Genomic DNA, 16,889 nt, shown 5'->3' with positions numbered 1-16,889 from the left:
CCAGGAGACTCTCAAATTCTGAGTAGGTCTCCCGGACTCCGGAGAGAGCAGGCGATTCTCCCATATCCTGCCCACTTCCTAGACTCAATGACGCGATTTGCAGTGAATTGCATTATTTTGGCCCCGCCCTACAACAAAATTCATTCAGGGGGATTGGCCGCCCCTTGCCCCCTTCATTCTTCCCACCACAAACTACCCCGGGATCTCCCAGAGCTCATAAACTGAAAGCTGGCAAGTATAAATATGTGATCTTTTTTATTTCCACAATACACGGTAATATAAAATCATACTTCTCTGAGACATTTTTTCACAAATAAGCCCTATAGTCTTAGTTCAAGTATAGGATTGCCAGTTTCACAATTCAGCCACATTGAGTGAGTCTGAAAAACTGTTGGCTATTTTTTAATGTGTAGATATCACAATTATTTGCCCTAATAATGTGTATTGGCCCAGAGAATACACAAAGGGAAGAAAGATCCTGCCCTTGTGCACAGTAGCTGGAGGGTCTTAGATTGACTTTTCTAGATATGTAAATGCTTGGATCTGCTTGGTTTGGTTTTTTATGCTATTTTGTAAATAGTTTTGACCAATTGTGGGTGGTTTTGTACTGATGATAGGCTACCTGCAGACATTGTTATCAGGCACCCTTGGTCACTAATGTATACCAGACATTGCTGTAGCCCCAAGCCTCTGTGCTCATTGTGAATATAGCTGGTGATTGTACTGTGGATTACTCCTATATTACGTCTATTCAGTCTAAGTCACTATTTAGAGAGACAACTGAATAAGGTGAGAGTAAGTGTTATTTATGATATATTGTATTGTATTGTTTTGTTTGGCAGGGCTTTCAATCTGATGGCTAGTGTATGGCAGTACCCTCAATCTAACTGCTAGTCATTGTATTCAATATGATAACTAGGGTAAGGATGGGGATTAAATCTGGTCTCTAGTGCATGGCAGCAGTTCCTATCTGATGGCTAGCGCATGACAGGACTTTCAATCTGGTGATCTGGTGACTAGTGATCGCTGGCATGGCAGGACTTTCAATCTGGTGATCTGGTGACCAGTGATAGGTAGCATAACAGGACTTTCAATCTGGTGATCTGGTGACTAGTGATCGACGGCATGGCAGGACTTTCAATCTGGTGACTAGTGATCGGTGGCATGGCAGGACTTTCAATCTGGTGATCTGGTGACTAGTGATCGCTGGCATAGCAGGACTTTTAATCTGGTGATCTGGTGACTAGTGATAGGTGGCATGGCAGGACTTTTAATCTGGTGATCTGGTGACTAGTGATAGGTGGCACGTCAAGACTTTCAATCTGGTGACTAGTGATCGGTGGCATGGCAGGACTTTCAATCTGGTGATCTGGTGACTAGTGATCGCTGGCATAGCAGGACTTTTAATCTGGTGATCTGGTGACTAGTGATAGGTGGCACGTCAAGACTTTCAATCTGGTGACTAGTGATCGGTGGCATGGCAGGACTTTCAATCTGGTGATCTGGTGACTAGTGATCGCTGGCATAGCAGGACTTTCAATCTGGTGATCTGGTGACTAGTGATAGGTGACATGGCAGGACTTTCAATCTGGTGATCTGGTGACTAGTGATCGACGGCATGGCAGGACTTTCAATCTGGTGACTAGTGATCGGTGGCATGGCAGGACTTTCAATCTGGTGATCTGGTGACTAGTGATCGCTGGCATAGCAGGACTTTTAATCTGGTGATCTGGTGACTAGTGATAGGTGGCATGGCAGGACTTTTAATCTGGTGATCTGGTGACTAGTGATCGCTGGCATAGCAGGACTTTCAATCTGGTGATCTGGTGACTAGTGATAGGTGACATGGCAGGACTTTTAATCTGGTGATCTGGTGACTAGTGATAGGTGGCATAGCAGGACTTTTAATCTGGTGATCTGGTGACTAGTGATCGCTGGCATAGCAGGACTTTCAATCTGGTGATCTGGTGACTAGTGATCGCTGGCATAGCAGGACTTTTAATCTGGTGATCTGGTGACTAGTGATAGGTGGCACGTCAAGACTTTCAATCTGGTGACTAGTGATCGGTGGCATGGCAGGACTTTCAATCTGGTGATCTGGTGACTAGTGATCGCTGGCATAGCAGGACTTTCAATCTGGTGATCTGGTGACTAGTGATAGGTGACATGGCAGGACTTTCAATCTGGTGATCTGGTGACTAGTGATCGACGGCATGGCAGGACTTTCAATCTGGTGACTAGTGATCGGTGGCATGGCAGGACTTTCAATCTGGTGATCTGGTGACTAGTGATCGCTGGCATAGCAGGACTTTTAATCTGGTGATCTGGTGACTAGTGATAGGTGGCATGGCAGGACTTTTAATCTGGTGATCTGGTGACTAGTGATCGCTGGCATAGCAGGACTTTCAATCTGGTGATCTGGTGACTAGTGATAGGTGACATGGCAGGACTTTTAATCTGGTGATCTGGTGACTAGTGATAGGTGGCATAGCAGGACTTTTAATCTGGTGATCTGGTGACTAGTGATCGCTGGCATAGCAGGACTTTCAATCTGGTGATCTGGTGACTAGTGATAGGTGACATGGCAGGACTTTTAATCTGGTGATCTGGTGACTAGTGATAGGTGGCACGTCAAGACTTTCAATCTGGTGGCTAGTGTATAGCAGGACTTCCCACATGGTGGCATTGTATGAAAGACGCCCCTACATCACACCACCCCCCATGAACTATTAACAAATAGATGAAATTTTACAACACGTACAGATATGCAACACGTACATATATACGCATCCACCGTGCAATTACTGTACACGGAGGATGCGTATATCACATTATTCTACCACGGAAGAAAAGGGGCATGTGAGGGGGAGGTAGTTAGATTACCGGGTGCTAGGCAATGGAGAGTGGCAGAAGTCGTACCAAGGGCCCCACACCTTGTTGAAATTAGAGACCTTATCACACAACAGGCAAATGAATTACCCCATCACCACTCTATACCAGATATGCGAGACATCTGCTTGGAGGCATGGAGGGTGGGAGATTTTTCAATCCGTAGTTATCTGTAGACGAGCTGCAGCACAAACATGTTGTACCAGTTTGTCATTATGTTTAGAAATTGACTTCCTAGGGAAGCAAAGTAGCATGACCAGGGGGTCAGGAGTCACACTGATGGCCAAAATCTAGGTCAGGAGATTAGCTACCTGGACCCATGGAAACAAGGGGAAATTGCCACAATATATGGAAGAAAAATACAACCCACTTCAGAAATCATATAATGATATTACATATCATTGGGATAGTGGGTTTACCCTGTGTGATACACAACTGTTCAATACTTCAGAAGTCCCAGGGTATATCCTATGTAGATTTGTGGGGACCATGTACCATCCCACTACATAATTTTAATAGCACACTCTACATTACATTAATATCCCACACATCATTACATGAAAACCCCCATTACTATGTGATGCTGGTCCCTGTGGCCCTCAAATTAAAAAGTTTATACATCAATGCTATACATTTTCTGTTTATTTCACGTACCAGCAGTCAGACACAAGGTGGCAGTATACAATATTCCAATGGTTAAAGTAAACAGTACGACTAGCTTTACAACCTACTTTAATTCATAATATGCACAGTGAAAATTGCATACATTGTTGTCACATGAAAACACATTGGAGTGTCACGATTTGCACAACAAATAAAACAAATAATGTGTCTATTAAGATACTATACTTGTTGATTATAATGAAACTTGCCATGGTAAGTCTGATACAGTCACTTGGCAAAGAAATAAATGGGCAACATACTGCACGCTCCTGTCCTTATGTAAAAACCACATGCATTTGACATAGCTCTTTAACATACATTTAGGAGATTATTGGAGATCCCCCCATTGACATCAATGTGCTTAACTTGTGTCAAATGCATTGAATGGACCATGAAAAATTCAGAAAACCAAAACACAACGCTGACAGAAAGCATCCAAGCAACAGTAAATAAGTGACATTAGAAGCAGTGGATTCCACTGTCAGACCTGTCTACATGTGTTGCACTAACATTACAATGCTAGTAAATGCACTGTATTGTGTATGTGGCCATACGCACTGACACAACCTGTGAGTTATTAATATGTATTACACACAAGTATACGTCAGTATCTACACATGCAGCAATACTGGAGGGGACAGACAGCATCTCTATAAGCAGATCTCTGTGGAGGACTAACACACAGCACTCCAGAGAATCCTGCCTATTATTACTCACACTCCCAATACAGTAAAAGATCACTTAATGAGACAGATAAAGTAGGAAATGTAAGGTACACAATTTGTTTACGTATTATTCATATGTATTATGAAGTTATTTCAGTAGTGGAAATAGGTTCCGTTCCCCAGCAGACCTTAAGGACCTCAATGTGACGGTGTCTATAACATTGTTTGCTCCACTTTTAGGTTTATCTGCAACTGATCCGGTTTGTTTAATCTTGGCAAGGAGTTTGGCAACTGCACTGTGACTAATTGGCGGCCTATTTGGGTGATGTTGGTTGAAGTCATTTACTCATAGTTGCCTACTCTCCCGGAATGTCCAGGAGACTCAAGAATTTCTGGGAGTTCTCCCGGACTCCCAGGAGAGCAGGCAAACCTACCGGTTCCTGACCGACCATTAGTTTAGGGGCGTGGGGCGTGACTTATGACTCGATTCGCGCGTCATCATGGCCCCGCTCCCTGCTATAATTGGCTAAAACTGTATGATGTAATATAGGGGGCTGGGCCAATGATGCGATTCCTGAACCCCGCACCCACACACCCACCTCCCCCCGATCTCCCGGATGCCAGGTTGCCCAAGTTGGCAAGTATGCATTTGCTATAGCACATGTGCTTCCTTCTCCAGATGTCATAACAATCTCAGCATGTTCTGTTTGTGTTAGTGTCATTGTCATTATTGTCACTAACTAGTAAAGAAAACTCAGTGAAAACTTGAGAATAACTAAAGTTACATTAAAACAAAGAACACCATTGTTTTTCTTATGAAATTCTGCATCTGTTTGATATGTCACATGACTACCTTCCCATTTAAAAAAATTAGAATGCCATCCAAGATGGCTGACTTCAAGATGGCTGCCATGCTGGCCACATACCCTAAAGAGTTTTCCACCATACCCAGATCATATGTGTAGACACTGGGTTAATATTTCCTTACTCATTTCCGTTTTAAAATGGTGTTTTCACACTTATGGACCACCCTGTATTTGCAGAAACCTTCATGCCTGCAAGTGAGAACATTTGCAAAGGTAATGATTACTAATTAGTCTGTTTACCACTTGAAATTTCTTCACAATGTGGTTTCTTAAGCCATGCACAAAACACCCAGAAATACATTTTTGCATTGATATATATATATATATATATATATATATATGTTTTTGCAGCATTTATTAAAAAACAATCACATAGGCAGCTAAGTCATACCCTGGCAATATTGGACTGGAGCAATAAGAGTTAGCTTACAACTTTACTGGGCCAGTTTCCATAGTTGTGCGCATGTATGAGCCATTAACAAATATATATACAGATTGACAACAGATAAAATACAACTTTTTCAAAAACATTTTTTGAATTAAAAATACTTTATCCAAAGAAATAAGCTTTGTAAACTGATTTTGATCTGGTATTGTGATCTTGATACATGTTCCATTTGCAATACTTAGATATATTAATAAGTAGGCTTCCCCATGCAAAAACACCGGGGCCTGTTTCATTAAGGAACGTAAATGCCGATATGTGCTGTGTTTTCCGTAAAATCGCTCTGTGCATACCCAGAAACGGACCATAAGCCAGAGAATGCAGCAACAGCAAAATATTCTTCGAGCGCAAAGGACCTTTATAACACCCTACGTTTTCAGGGGTGGAACAGGGAGGGGAATAGGCGTATGCATGTAGCCAATGAGCAGTAAGGGCGTGATAAACTTGAGCGCACGCAGCAGCGTCTGATTAACGTTTTGGGCATCTTAAAGGTCGTGTTTTCATGTCGTATTACTTGCACCAGCTACAGATCTGCTGTAAAGGACGATTGCTAGTTATGACAGCTGTGTATGCAGGGTAGGGCTGGCAAATTTCAGCCCGGGGGACAAGACTCGACTTAACAGCCTATTAGGAACATTTTACAGTTAAAAAACATACAGGTGGTCCAGCCCAAGGTAGCTCACAAAGGGACCAGCCTGGGGGGGCAGATCATCATCATCATCATTTATTTATATAGCGCCACTAATTCCGCAGCGCTGTACAGAGAACTCACTCACTTCAGTCCCTGCCCCACTGAGGCTTACAGCCTAAATTCCCTAATATACACACACACACACACACACACACACACACACACACACACACACACACACACACACACACACACAGATGCCCCTATTCTCCCCAGCCCAACCTGGCCTTGTGTGTATGCATGCTACAACATGTGTTTGCAATTAGGAGCAACTGTGAAAATGCATTTAATATACAATAGACATTCATAACACCCTGATTAATGTATTATATGGAAAAAAATGTTTTGTTTTTTTAATGTTTTGCCATTAATGGCTATATTATTAGCAGGTGAATTTAATTATTTTTTTCTGAGCGCTCCTTTAGACCTTTATATTCCACATATATACTGGACTGTTAGAGCAGAGCAGACATACACCCATGTTCAACAGCGACATATCTTCAGATCCACTCCTGGTAGAATACGGCTGTCCGTATGCCCGATTTATTTGTGTTTTAAAAAAGATGCAGTTTACGGTAATTTTAACATGCCTTACTGAATCAGGTCCTGTATCGCCAATGGGAACCAGTTTCTTTTATTTTTTATTGTGCAAAGTACAAATGAGCCGTATCACCGATGGCAATACCCGCTTTAGCTGACAATACCGCTCTGTACGTTGATAAATATACCTCTTAGTAAATTTTCATCTATTAAATGTGTTGCCGTTTCCTTGTCTCCCAGCACTATACAGGGGAAGCCACTAGAGGAACAGAGCTTGTATATTCCGGGCAAGTCATATATAGTTGCAGGTTTGCCTTGATTCACACTTTGTTGAGCAAACAATTTGTTCTGCAATTAGCCTCTAGCTGGGGAGCTGATTAAACCCAGAGATCTCTTGGGATCTGAGGCTTAAGGTCAAGGAGAAAGTGTAAATTACCATCACTGCAGAGGATGAAATGCTATTGCATGCGGAAAATGTACATGTATGAAGTGGAAGAGTCAATAGTAGTCTGTTATTTAAGCAAACACAAGCTGTGACGGACCGCGGTCTGCTATTACTTGTAACCTTTAGTGTGGTGAGCCTCCAGGCACACGCTGAATTTAATGCAGCAGCTGGAATAAAACAGAACATTAAATACACACACAAATAACAGATAGCATTTGATATAAACAGCTTGATTAAACAAGAGGATCACGGACAGTCCTTAGGGCCAACAAACTTTTGTTTAAAAGGTTTCATTTGAAAATAAACTAGTGATTTGCCTTCTTCCTCCCACATTTAGCCATAGTTATATATCATAGACAGGTAAAGGTAACATATATTTTTGGTACATTATGGTTAGCTTGTACGTTAAGGATGATTTGTAGTGTGTACACTCAGAGGCACATTTCTAGTACTGTGTAGGACCCCTGTAGAACAGCTTGAATTCTTCATAGCATGGATTAAACAAGGTGCTGGAAATATTCCTTAGAGATTGTGCTCCATGTTGACGTGATATCATCACACAGTTGCTGCAGATTTTTCGCCTGCGCATTCATGCTGCAAATCTTCCGTTTCACCTCATCTCAGCTCTATTGGGTTGAGATCTGGTGACTGTGGAGGTCTTTGGAGTACAGTGAACTTATTGTCATGTTCGTGGAATCAGCATGAGACGACATGTGCCTTGTGACATGGTGCGTTATCCTACTGGAAGTAACCATTAGAAGATAGGTTATAGTTGCCTACTCTCCCGGAATGTCCAGGAGACTCCCGGAGAGAGTAGGCAAAAATCCTGGATCCAGCTGTCACCATTGTTGAAGATGGTGGGGGCAGGGCTAAACGCGCCATTGTGGCCCCGCCCCCTGCTGCGATTGGCTAAAATTGCCCAAGATTGACAGGGGCGGAGCCTAACGGCGCACCACGCATGGCCACACCCCCCTCGGCGGACCCCCTCCCGGACAGCTGCCTTCAAAAGTAGGTAAGTATGAGATAGGTAGACTGTGGCTATAAAGGCATTCACATGGTCATCAACAATAATCAGGTAGGCTGTGGCATTGCACTGAGGCTCAAATGGTACTAAGGGGCCTAATGTGTGCCAAGAAAACATTATCCACACCATTACTTTACCGCACAGCACCATTGAAAGAAGGCAGGATAGATGTTATGTGGTTTACACCAAATTCCATCCACTTCAACATTTGATGTGCTGTGCTTCAGAAATGCACTTCTGTATACCACTGTTGTAACACATGGTTATTTGAGTTACTTTCGCCTTCCTGCCAGCTTGAACCAGTCTGGCCATCCCTCTCGCTGACCTCTCTAAATAACAAGACTTTTTCACCCACAGAACTTCTGCTCACTTGGGGCCTGATGCTGATTTAGCAGCAAAGCAATAAAAAGAGAGTACATTTCCTGTGAGACAAACCATGTTACAATGAAAGGGGGGCAAGTTAAATATATATGTTTGCATCATGGAAAATACTGCTTGTTTTTTCTTGTAGCACACAAATACCCCATAGCTTTATTTTTACACTGTAAATCTGTCCCCAAATTTTAAGTTTACTTCCCCCTCCAATGCAACATGGTTTTGCCGATGTGCAAATCTGCCCCTTTTGTTTGTATTGCTCTAACTCAGCATCAGGCCCTAGATGTTTTTGTTTTTTGGGTTTTGTGTACCGTTCTCTGTAGACTCTAGAGACTGTTGTGCAGGAAAATCCCAGGAGATCAGCAGTTTCTCTTATATTCAAACCAACTCATCTGGCGCCAACAATCATTCCAAGGTCAAAGTCACAAAGGTGACATTTCTTCCCCCTTCTGAAAATGGGGAAATTATCTGAAGAACAACTAATCCTCTTTACCATGGATGTATGATTGTATGCATTATATATATATATATATATATATAAATATATCTATATATATGTTGTAATCGGGTTAGGGGAACGGGTGCCATCTTCTGGAGTAGATGGTAGTGTGTACAGCAGTACAGCAGCAGAGAAGTCACACAAGGTTTCGGTACAACTGGCCTTAGCTAGTTTTATTGTGTGTGGTATGAATTAACGGCTCTGACAAAGCCGACACTGGTCTGTACAATGTAATCCAGGCAGTGGGTCCAGCCATTGCTGCTTTAAAACCACCATTTGCACTATGTCTATTACAAATGATGTGAATTCTTTATGTACATATTCATGACAGTCGCATTTTGCATCTGTACATCATTAGCGCTTCCGGACATAATAAGTGCCTGTTATATGGTAAATCCATATTTTTATACTGTCGCTATTATTGTTTTCGGGGTTAATTTGTAGTTCTAAACTCTGTCCACTTTGCCAGAGCCGATGACACCACTACTACCGGTTTTATTAAACAGAAAAAACAAGGAGAACTTCAAAATAAACACCGCCCCTGTCCAGCATTAACTAAACTCACAGGAACATCCTCTCTCCTGTGAAGGACCTTGTGTCAAACACACATACAAAATATTGATGTAGTTGGTCACCATTTGCAGTGTCTCTCAGCAGGCATCTTACCTCCTCACCAGGTCTGAGAGATCCTGAGAATAAACTGTCGTGCTTTTAAACACACCTTTCAGGTGCAACCAATAATCAGTCTACTGTCAGAGAAGTAGAATAACATAATGGAGAGCGTGGATATTCATGTTTAGTGACTCTTCTTAATGGGAGTGATTAAGATATATTAGCTTTACTATGTATACAATGAACCAATTTATGGCAAAACAAAATTATGCAGGAAATATATTCTAGGCCGAATCTTATCTCATAAATACCAGATTTTATTATATTCTATACCCTACTTTATTTGGTATTTGATATTTTTGCCAAAACATTGACATAACCATTGATCAGAAATATACCTCTGGAAGAGTCACACTTTGTGGGATTCGTTCCAGGCTTAAATGTCAGTACTATGTATTCCTCAGCATCTGTAAGGGATGCATTATACATATATATAACAATTTAGATGGAACTTGTCTATCTATCAATTCTATCGTTTGCCCAGGTGTTATAAAGAAATGAGCTTTTCAAAAGCCTAACTACCTAGCACAGCTTAGCAGCATAGATCATATCATTGGCCAAATTCCATTCTTTAAGATGGTGCTTTACAGCAGCAAAAGAGACTCTCCGTTGTTTGTATCTCAGCAATATAGTTATAGATGGAGACTTTATTGTTGTTATATTTGATTCACCAGCTTTATGTTAATTCAAAGACAGTGTCTCACTAGCGCAATTAGAGAATGCTGCCGTGTGCCAAATGGTAATAGCCTGTATTCCTGAGGACATGTTCAACAGCCGGTACTGAAAAAAGTGCTCAGTTTACAGCCAGGATTCTACAATTGTCTCCTTGTGTGAGTCCTCTAAACCCTCCGGTAGACCGACCACTCGGATATTGTTCTGCTTAAAACGGTTTTCATGAGCATCCAATTTGTATCTGTAAATGGTAAATTGTCTTGCGAGCTGCCCACATCTCTGACTAAAGGGAGAATGTTAATCATCATCATCATCACCATTTATTTATATTGCACCACTGTATCCGCAGCGCTGTACAGAGAACTCACTCACATCAGTCCCTGTCCCATTGGAGCTTACAGTCTAAATTCCCTAATATAGACACACACACATGTTCTCTCATTTGCTGATTCTGTATTCAGCAGTAGTCATTCACTCGCTCAGGTTTTGAACATCGTGCTTGATTAGTGATCTCTCCACTTGACATTGCCTGTGGCACCTATTTCTCTATATGAGACACGCACCTTTTCCTGTTTCTCGAATTTGGCATCTTAGAAGTACCAGAAGCGCACCGATCATTTTGACCAGGTCCCCGGCAAACAGCACCAACTTTCCTGCAGCTACTGGCTGACATATTGGGCTCATTTTTTTTAGCAGCAGTGAATGCAGCGGAACCTACTAAATAAATTTCCTCTCTTTTATCTGTTTAAAAATCAAATTTTAAACTGCAGAGACTTTACCTAAAATTTCTTGTGTTCTCATCATATACAGCACAGTCTCATTCACTTCAGAGACATCAACATGGCAGCTCCCAGTCTATAAACACATGCAGCACTGATGTAAGTTAGTGAGTATTACTCATTTATCATGTTCAGGTTTATTAATAGATGACTGACACATGAAGCTTTAAGACAAACGTGTTTCATAATGGAGACAGAGGGGCTGGAGGAATCCCAGGAGACAGTTAGTTAAACAATGACTGCTGACACCTAACTTTTGGGAGCCATGCGTATAGAAGTAGATGGATGTGCATCATCTCTGGCTATTTCAAATAACCTGTTGGCTCCTACATTTGACTAAATGGCTGATGAATTCTACATTATTTTGTCCATCCCTGGAGGTGAGCATTTGTAACGAAGACAAAGGGAACTTAACCCATTTGCTGGTTGCAAAGACCAGCACTTTTGTTAATGTTATTACGATCTTTTATTTAAAAGGCCCAAAGGGTCGCAGCGCCGTACAGAGATCTGTGTATTTCATACCCACAATGAGGGTGGTTTATGACTGCACAATGCACTGCATTTGAACGTAAAACCCATTTTGCCTTGCTGTGAAGTCATGTCGTTGCCTTTGCAGCAGTTGTGCTGGGTTATTACAATGCTCTGCGCAGATTTGCAGAGCAACACTGTGTTTTTTGTGTTTTGGGTTTTTAACTATTTTTAATCTTTTTACTCTTTTTTACTCTTTTTAATATTATACCATTAAGTGCATGATGAACGTGCTAAAATTTTAGTTTGTTATGCACCAGATTTAAAATTTGCTATGAGGTGTAAAAAAAAGGGAGACTGGAAGGTTTCCCCTATGTCGCACAAAGACTCACAAAAGGCCTTGATTTTAATATAACCCAGCAGGTACTTTATCCCTTACTTCCAGTGGTACTTTGTTTGCACGTTCTAGGTGCTTAAGGCAAAGCAGACACACATTTAGGCACATTTAGGAGCTACTTGACCAGTATATTTGAAATTGTGAATGTATAAAATTCAAATTTTCAGCAAATAACGTAACATCAGCCCCGATGCCCTCTTGCTTTCTGGTTTTACATAAGAGCTAAATGAGGGACAAGTGAACAGAACATTGGAAGAAAACGGGAAGATGGCTCAAAAGTGAGGAGAAGGACAGTTTTATTAGTCATTTAGTCATGACCGTAATTATGTGCTGTGTACAAAAGCAGCCGTAATGGTGCAAGAGGAGACGTGGTAATTACTGGTAATTAGCAAGGCTCATCAGCTCTTAAATTACCCCAATATCTTAAAGGTGAACTAAATAAAACTCTACTAACAGGTGGTGTGCTCTGCGGGACGGAAAAAATCACGCTTGATAAGTCATACTTTACAGTATTACATAGCGCAGGTTAAGAAACGCTTGAGGGTAAATGTATTAAACTGCGGATTTTGCAAGCAGCTGATATTGGGCGACTTGGCAGGGAAAATTTAAAACGGCAATGTCTTTACAGGCAAAACTTGCCTTTAAAGACATTGCCGTTTTAAATTCCCTCTATATCGGCGACTTGCAAAATATGCAGTTTAATACATTTACCCCTTGGTCTTATAAAAATATTATCAGGACTGTTATGGAATCAGGAGAGAAGTGTTGACCATGAAACAGGACAGTACTGCTGGCTACAATTGGGGTGATAGTGGGCAGAATGTACTTTACATTATGAGCTTTCTTTACAGGAACACAGGGGAGGCCATTAATGAATAGCAGAGGAGCAGTGCAAAGACGTTTTAGGTGTCACTGTTACCTCCGTTTGTGCAGAAGCTTCTCGATGTCTACAAAAGTTGCATTTGCCGATGAGTTTGCATCAACTGATGAGCAGTGTTGGGTGAAGCAAGGACATTTCTTGCTAAATATGGAATAGGAACATCAGTGTAGTCAGTTCCTATGTCCTTTCACTCTCATGATTAAGTCTTATATGAGAGAAGACCAAGCAGTATTTCAAAAGAAATACTGCAAACATGGGGGCGGGAGGAAGGGGGGGGGGGGGTAATAGTAGGTTTATCTACCTCCCCAAGATCTAGGTGCACTTCTAGTTTGTGGAGACATCACCTGAGAGCTGACAGTAGATGTGTACCTTAAAATGCAGTGGTCAGACCATGTAAGCTCACTAGTGCAAAACCACAGTGTATTGTGTATTGAGCGTATTGTGGTGAGCATCCAGGGGGCTTTATCAATGGCTTCCAGACTTTGATATAGAGTCTTCAGGACTATGGGTTACAATTTGAAAACAAGAGTAACAAATGTGCTGTTTATTTTTTCGTCTTATGAAATAAACGAACTAAGGAGTTGTACCTGTGTTTTTAGTTTCTTCCGGATGTTCACAAATTCTCATCTGGAACTAAATCACACATTTGTAAGAAAGGTCATTTCAGAATAGAGCAATGCTCAGCAATAACGGAGTTGTAAAGGGAAAATATACATATTTATACCTGTATGTAGGGTTTATTTTCACTTGATTTTTCAATAATAGATTAGTAAATCTTACAAACATAAAGTACCATGCACAGCTAAACCTGTTTCATATTTGCAAATATTACCATAGCTGTGTGAGAACCCACGCTGTGAACTTGGACTCAAGCATATAAGATATAAAAATGTTTGCGTTCCATTGCCTCTTTCTGCCTTCTGAACTGTTCTCATCGGGCTGTGTTAGTTTATAGTACTTTTGTTCACATGTGGGTGCTAAAATAGGCGATTATATTTCCTGTATATTTTAGGTTATTGATTGTGTGTTAGAAGGGTTTATTCTTAAATGTCACCAGGTGGAAGAGTTAGTCAAAGATAAGACAGGACAGGGGTCTGGGCTAAACAAGGAGAGGAGACTAACTCCATATCATCCACTTTTGTCCTCTAGTTAACAAGGACATTGCATGATAGTACCGTGGCCCAGACTCCTATGTACCCTATCCCCAGGGAACCAATGGTCATCAGTCGCTCAATCATATTACCACCAATCACCAGCGAGTTACCACCCTAATACCTCCCCTTCATTAGCTTCATGACCGTGGGAATAATCTGTATATATAAAATATGTTTTTAGGGTCTGTGACTGTATCTTGTGGGGTGACTAAGAACTGCACTTTCATCATGTGCCTACGCTGTGCATCTAGGGAATTACTCTGCCTGTTTTGCCATCTAGTGAATAAACCATGGTTTGTTTGCAACAATTCATCCAGGTTTATTTTTGACCGAATCCACCCGGCATACCATGTATTGGAATCTTCCAGGTATAGTTTGTGGACATACATCCCAGCTATTGTTGCAGTTAGGACAAAGTCCTCATGGAGGGGGGGGGGGGGGGGGGGGTTGGGTTTGGGGCAACTGTAAACCCCTGCTAGGTGCGCGCCTGCATATTGAATACGTATAATGTCCCTTCATGGCTCATCATTCACATGTGTCCCAATTAAGGACACGGGAGCTCAGTGCATCATCACACATAGAAGTAATATCTGAGCAGACTTACTAAGCTTGTCTGAATCTATTAACCCAATCATAAAAGAAGACAGACAAGATATTTGAATAATAAGAATACCATGTATTGGAGTCCCCCAAGCATAGTTTGTGCATGACCTCAAGCACTGTGTGGTGGTGGCGGTTGAATATATTTTATTGTAGGATTATGTAGACAAGTCTCCAGACCTTACCGTGAACAGAATGGTCTGAACTAAGTCTTGTTCTGGACCCATCTGGGTTAGTTTGATGTATAATGTCATCCAGCTCTGGATGTGTAATATTATTATTATTATTATTATTATTAATGATATAATTTGTAATATGATTTATAAGGTGCCCCAGTGCTCTATTGCGCAGGACATGGGGTAAAACAGAACATACATAAAATAGGGACATACAAGTGAAACAAAATAAATGCAGACATGAAAGCAAAGCAAAGTTTTCTAATTTGAAGAGGGCACAGTTGAAACAAGAGGAGTGAGAGTGGCTAAGAGTAGAGATTGGGACACTTGTGAGCGTGTACCAGTGTGAGTAGTATAGGTGGGACTATGGTAAGCGTAGGCGTGTTAGGGAATTCCATAAGTATCTGGTGGAAGCCGGGTGTGAGATGTGGTTGTCAGAGATAAGGTGGAGGACAGAGGTAGGTCTATGAGGATGAGAGGAAGAGTGTTTTGAGATGAGATCTGAGATTCATGCAGGGTGGACAAGAGGGACTTGTAGGTAAAGGTGAGTAATTTGAATTGGATTCCTGAAGACACAGGAAACCTGTGTAGAGGTTTACAAAGTGGCGCGATGAAAGAGGAAGATGAATCTTGCTGCACTGTATGACTAAGTAGTAAATAGGAGGCGTGTATCGTCTTCTCTTGCTAACACTCTGTAGGCAAATGACATTTCTTTGTTTTTCTTAATGCAGTAATGACGTCTGATGCACTGCACCCCTGTGTTCTTACATCATGTACAGGTGAGAGGCACTTGTGGAGATACAGTATCACATAGTGTCATATGTCTGTCGTAGTCGTCACCAAAACAAAGACCTACCTAGATTTTGTTCATCTGTGTCCATATTCATTACTTCATTTAATGCACAAATGGCTATGCAAAATGTAGGTTACTGGTGTAAAGCACAATAATGTATGTTGCTACCGGAGAAGAAACCAGCATGTCACTATAAGGAACTCATAGACTGTATGTGAATTATGTGGTATTTAATTGTTGACATTTCCTTGTTTCCTTTTCTTTTTTTTCCCCGCATTCTAAAAATTGTACTTGTCATCAATGAAGACACATTGAGCCTGACTCCTTAAGGAAAGTAAGGCAAAAAAATTAGTATATTTTCTCCTGGACAAAACTATTTTACAATGCAAGGGGTGCAAATTAGTTTATTATTTTACACATAAGTTAAATACTGGCTGTTTTTACATGTAGCACACAAACACTTGATAGCTCTATTTGTACACTGAAATTAAAAGTTGATCTAGGACCTGCCCTACCCCAACTATGAATCTATCCCCACACTTTAAACTTACCTCCCCCTCCAATACAACATGGTTCTGCCAAGGTTCAAAGTTACTCATTTTTTTTTTTGCTTTACTTTCCTTATTGAATCAGGCCCATTAGGTTCAGGTCCAACGTTGTGCGGATAAAGATTGTAGCAGGAAAGGACAGATGCAATTTTATAGTGGAAAGGCTTTAGTTTGGTTAAAGTGATAAAACTCAGCTCATCTGGGTAGACTATAAACTGCATGTTGTAGGGCTGTTGTTGATGATAAAGAAAAGAGTACTTGGAAATGCAAAGGTTTTAATTAATTCCAAATATTGTTTATTGTTTTTGATGAATGACAGAAAAACCTATTACATATTTATTGACACATTTGCAAGGGGCTGGGAGATCCAAGAAACCAAGTTTGTAAGTGCTGTACCCTCTGAGTGATTTGGAAATTGTAGGGCAAATAATGGAACTTGCCGGGATAAATTCCACAGATTGCGGATGCAGCCCTTCAGGGGGCGGGGTCATCTATAGATTGAGCTTTTAAAGCTTTCCCTTCCAGATTGCTAAACTTGGAAGAAACATTATTTTTAGATATGGAATGGCCATAGCATGGGGAAATAATAGACCATCTTAACGGTGGTGAAATATATCTGTCCTTAGATAAGGTCCAGTCTTCTTTGAG

The 16,889-nt window shown here is 41.2% G+C and overlaps 1 protein-coding gene across 2 annotated transcripts in view; it reads left to right on the top strand.

The window, feature by feature from the left end:
- Positions 1–16,889, top strand: part of LOC142143581 (ephrin type-A receptor 3-like) — a 174,192-nt gene that overhangs the window by 20,105 nt on the left and 137,198 nt on the right. The window contains exon 2 of one of the 2 annotated variants that reach the window (XM_075201528.1): positions 15,632–15,679. The exons of the other annotated variant lie outside the window; for it this stretch is intronic. Coding sequence (XP_075057629.1) covers positions 15,632–15,679 — 48 coding nt within the window. The remainder of the gene's footprint in view (positions 1–15,631; positions 15,680–16,889) is intronic. 2 annotated transcript variants of the gene reach the window in all.

This window comes from Mixophyes fleayi, chromosome 3, assembly GCF_038048845.1.
Source record: "Mixophyes fleayi isolate aMixFle1 chromosome 3, aMixFle1.hap1, whole genome shotgun sequence".
NCBI classification, from domain to species: Eukaryota; Metazoa; Chordata; class Amphibia; order Anura; family Limnodynastidae; genus Mixophyes; species Mixophyes fleayi.
Note: the sequence above shows the minus strand (reverse complement) of the source record. Positions and strands in the feature narration are given on the sequence as shown.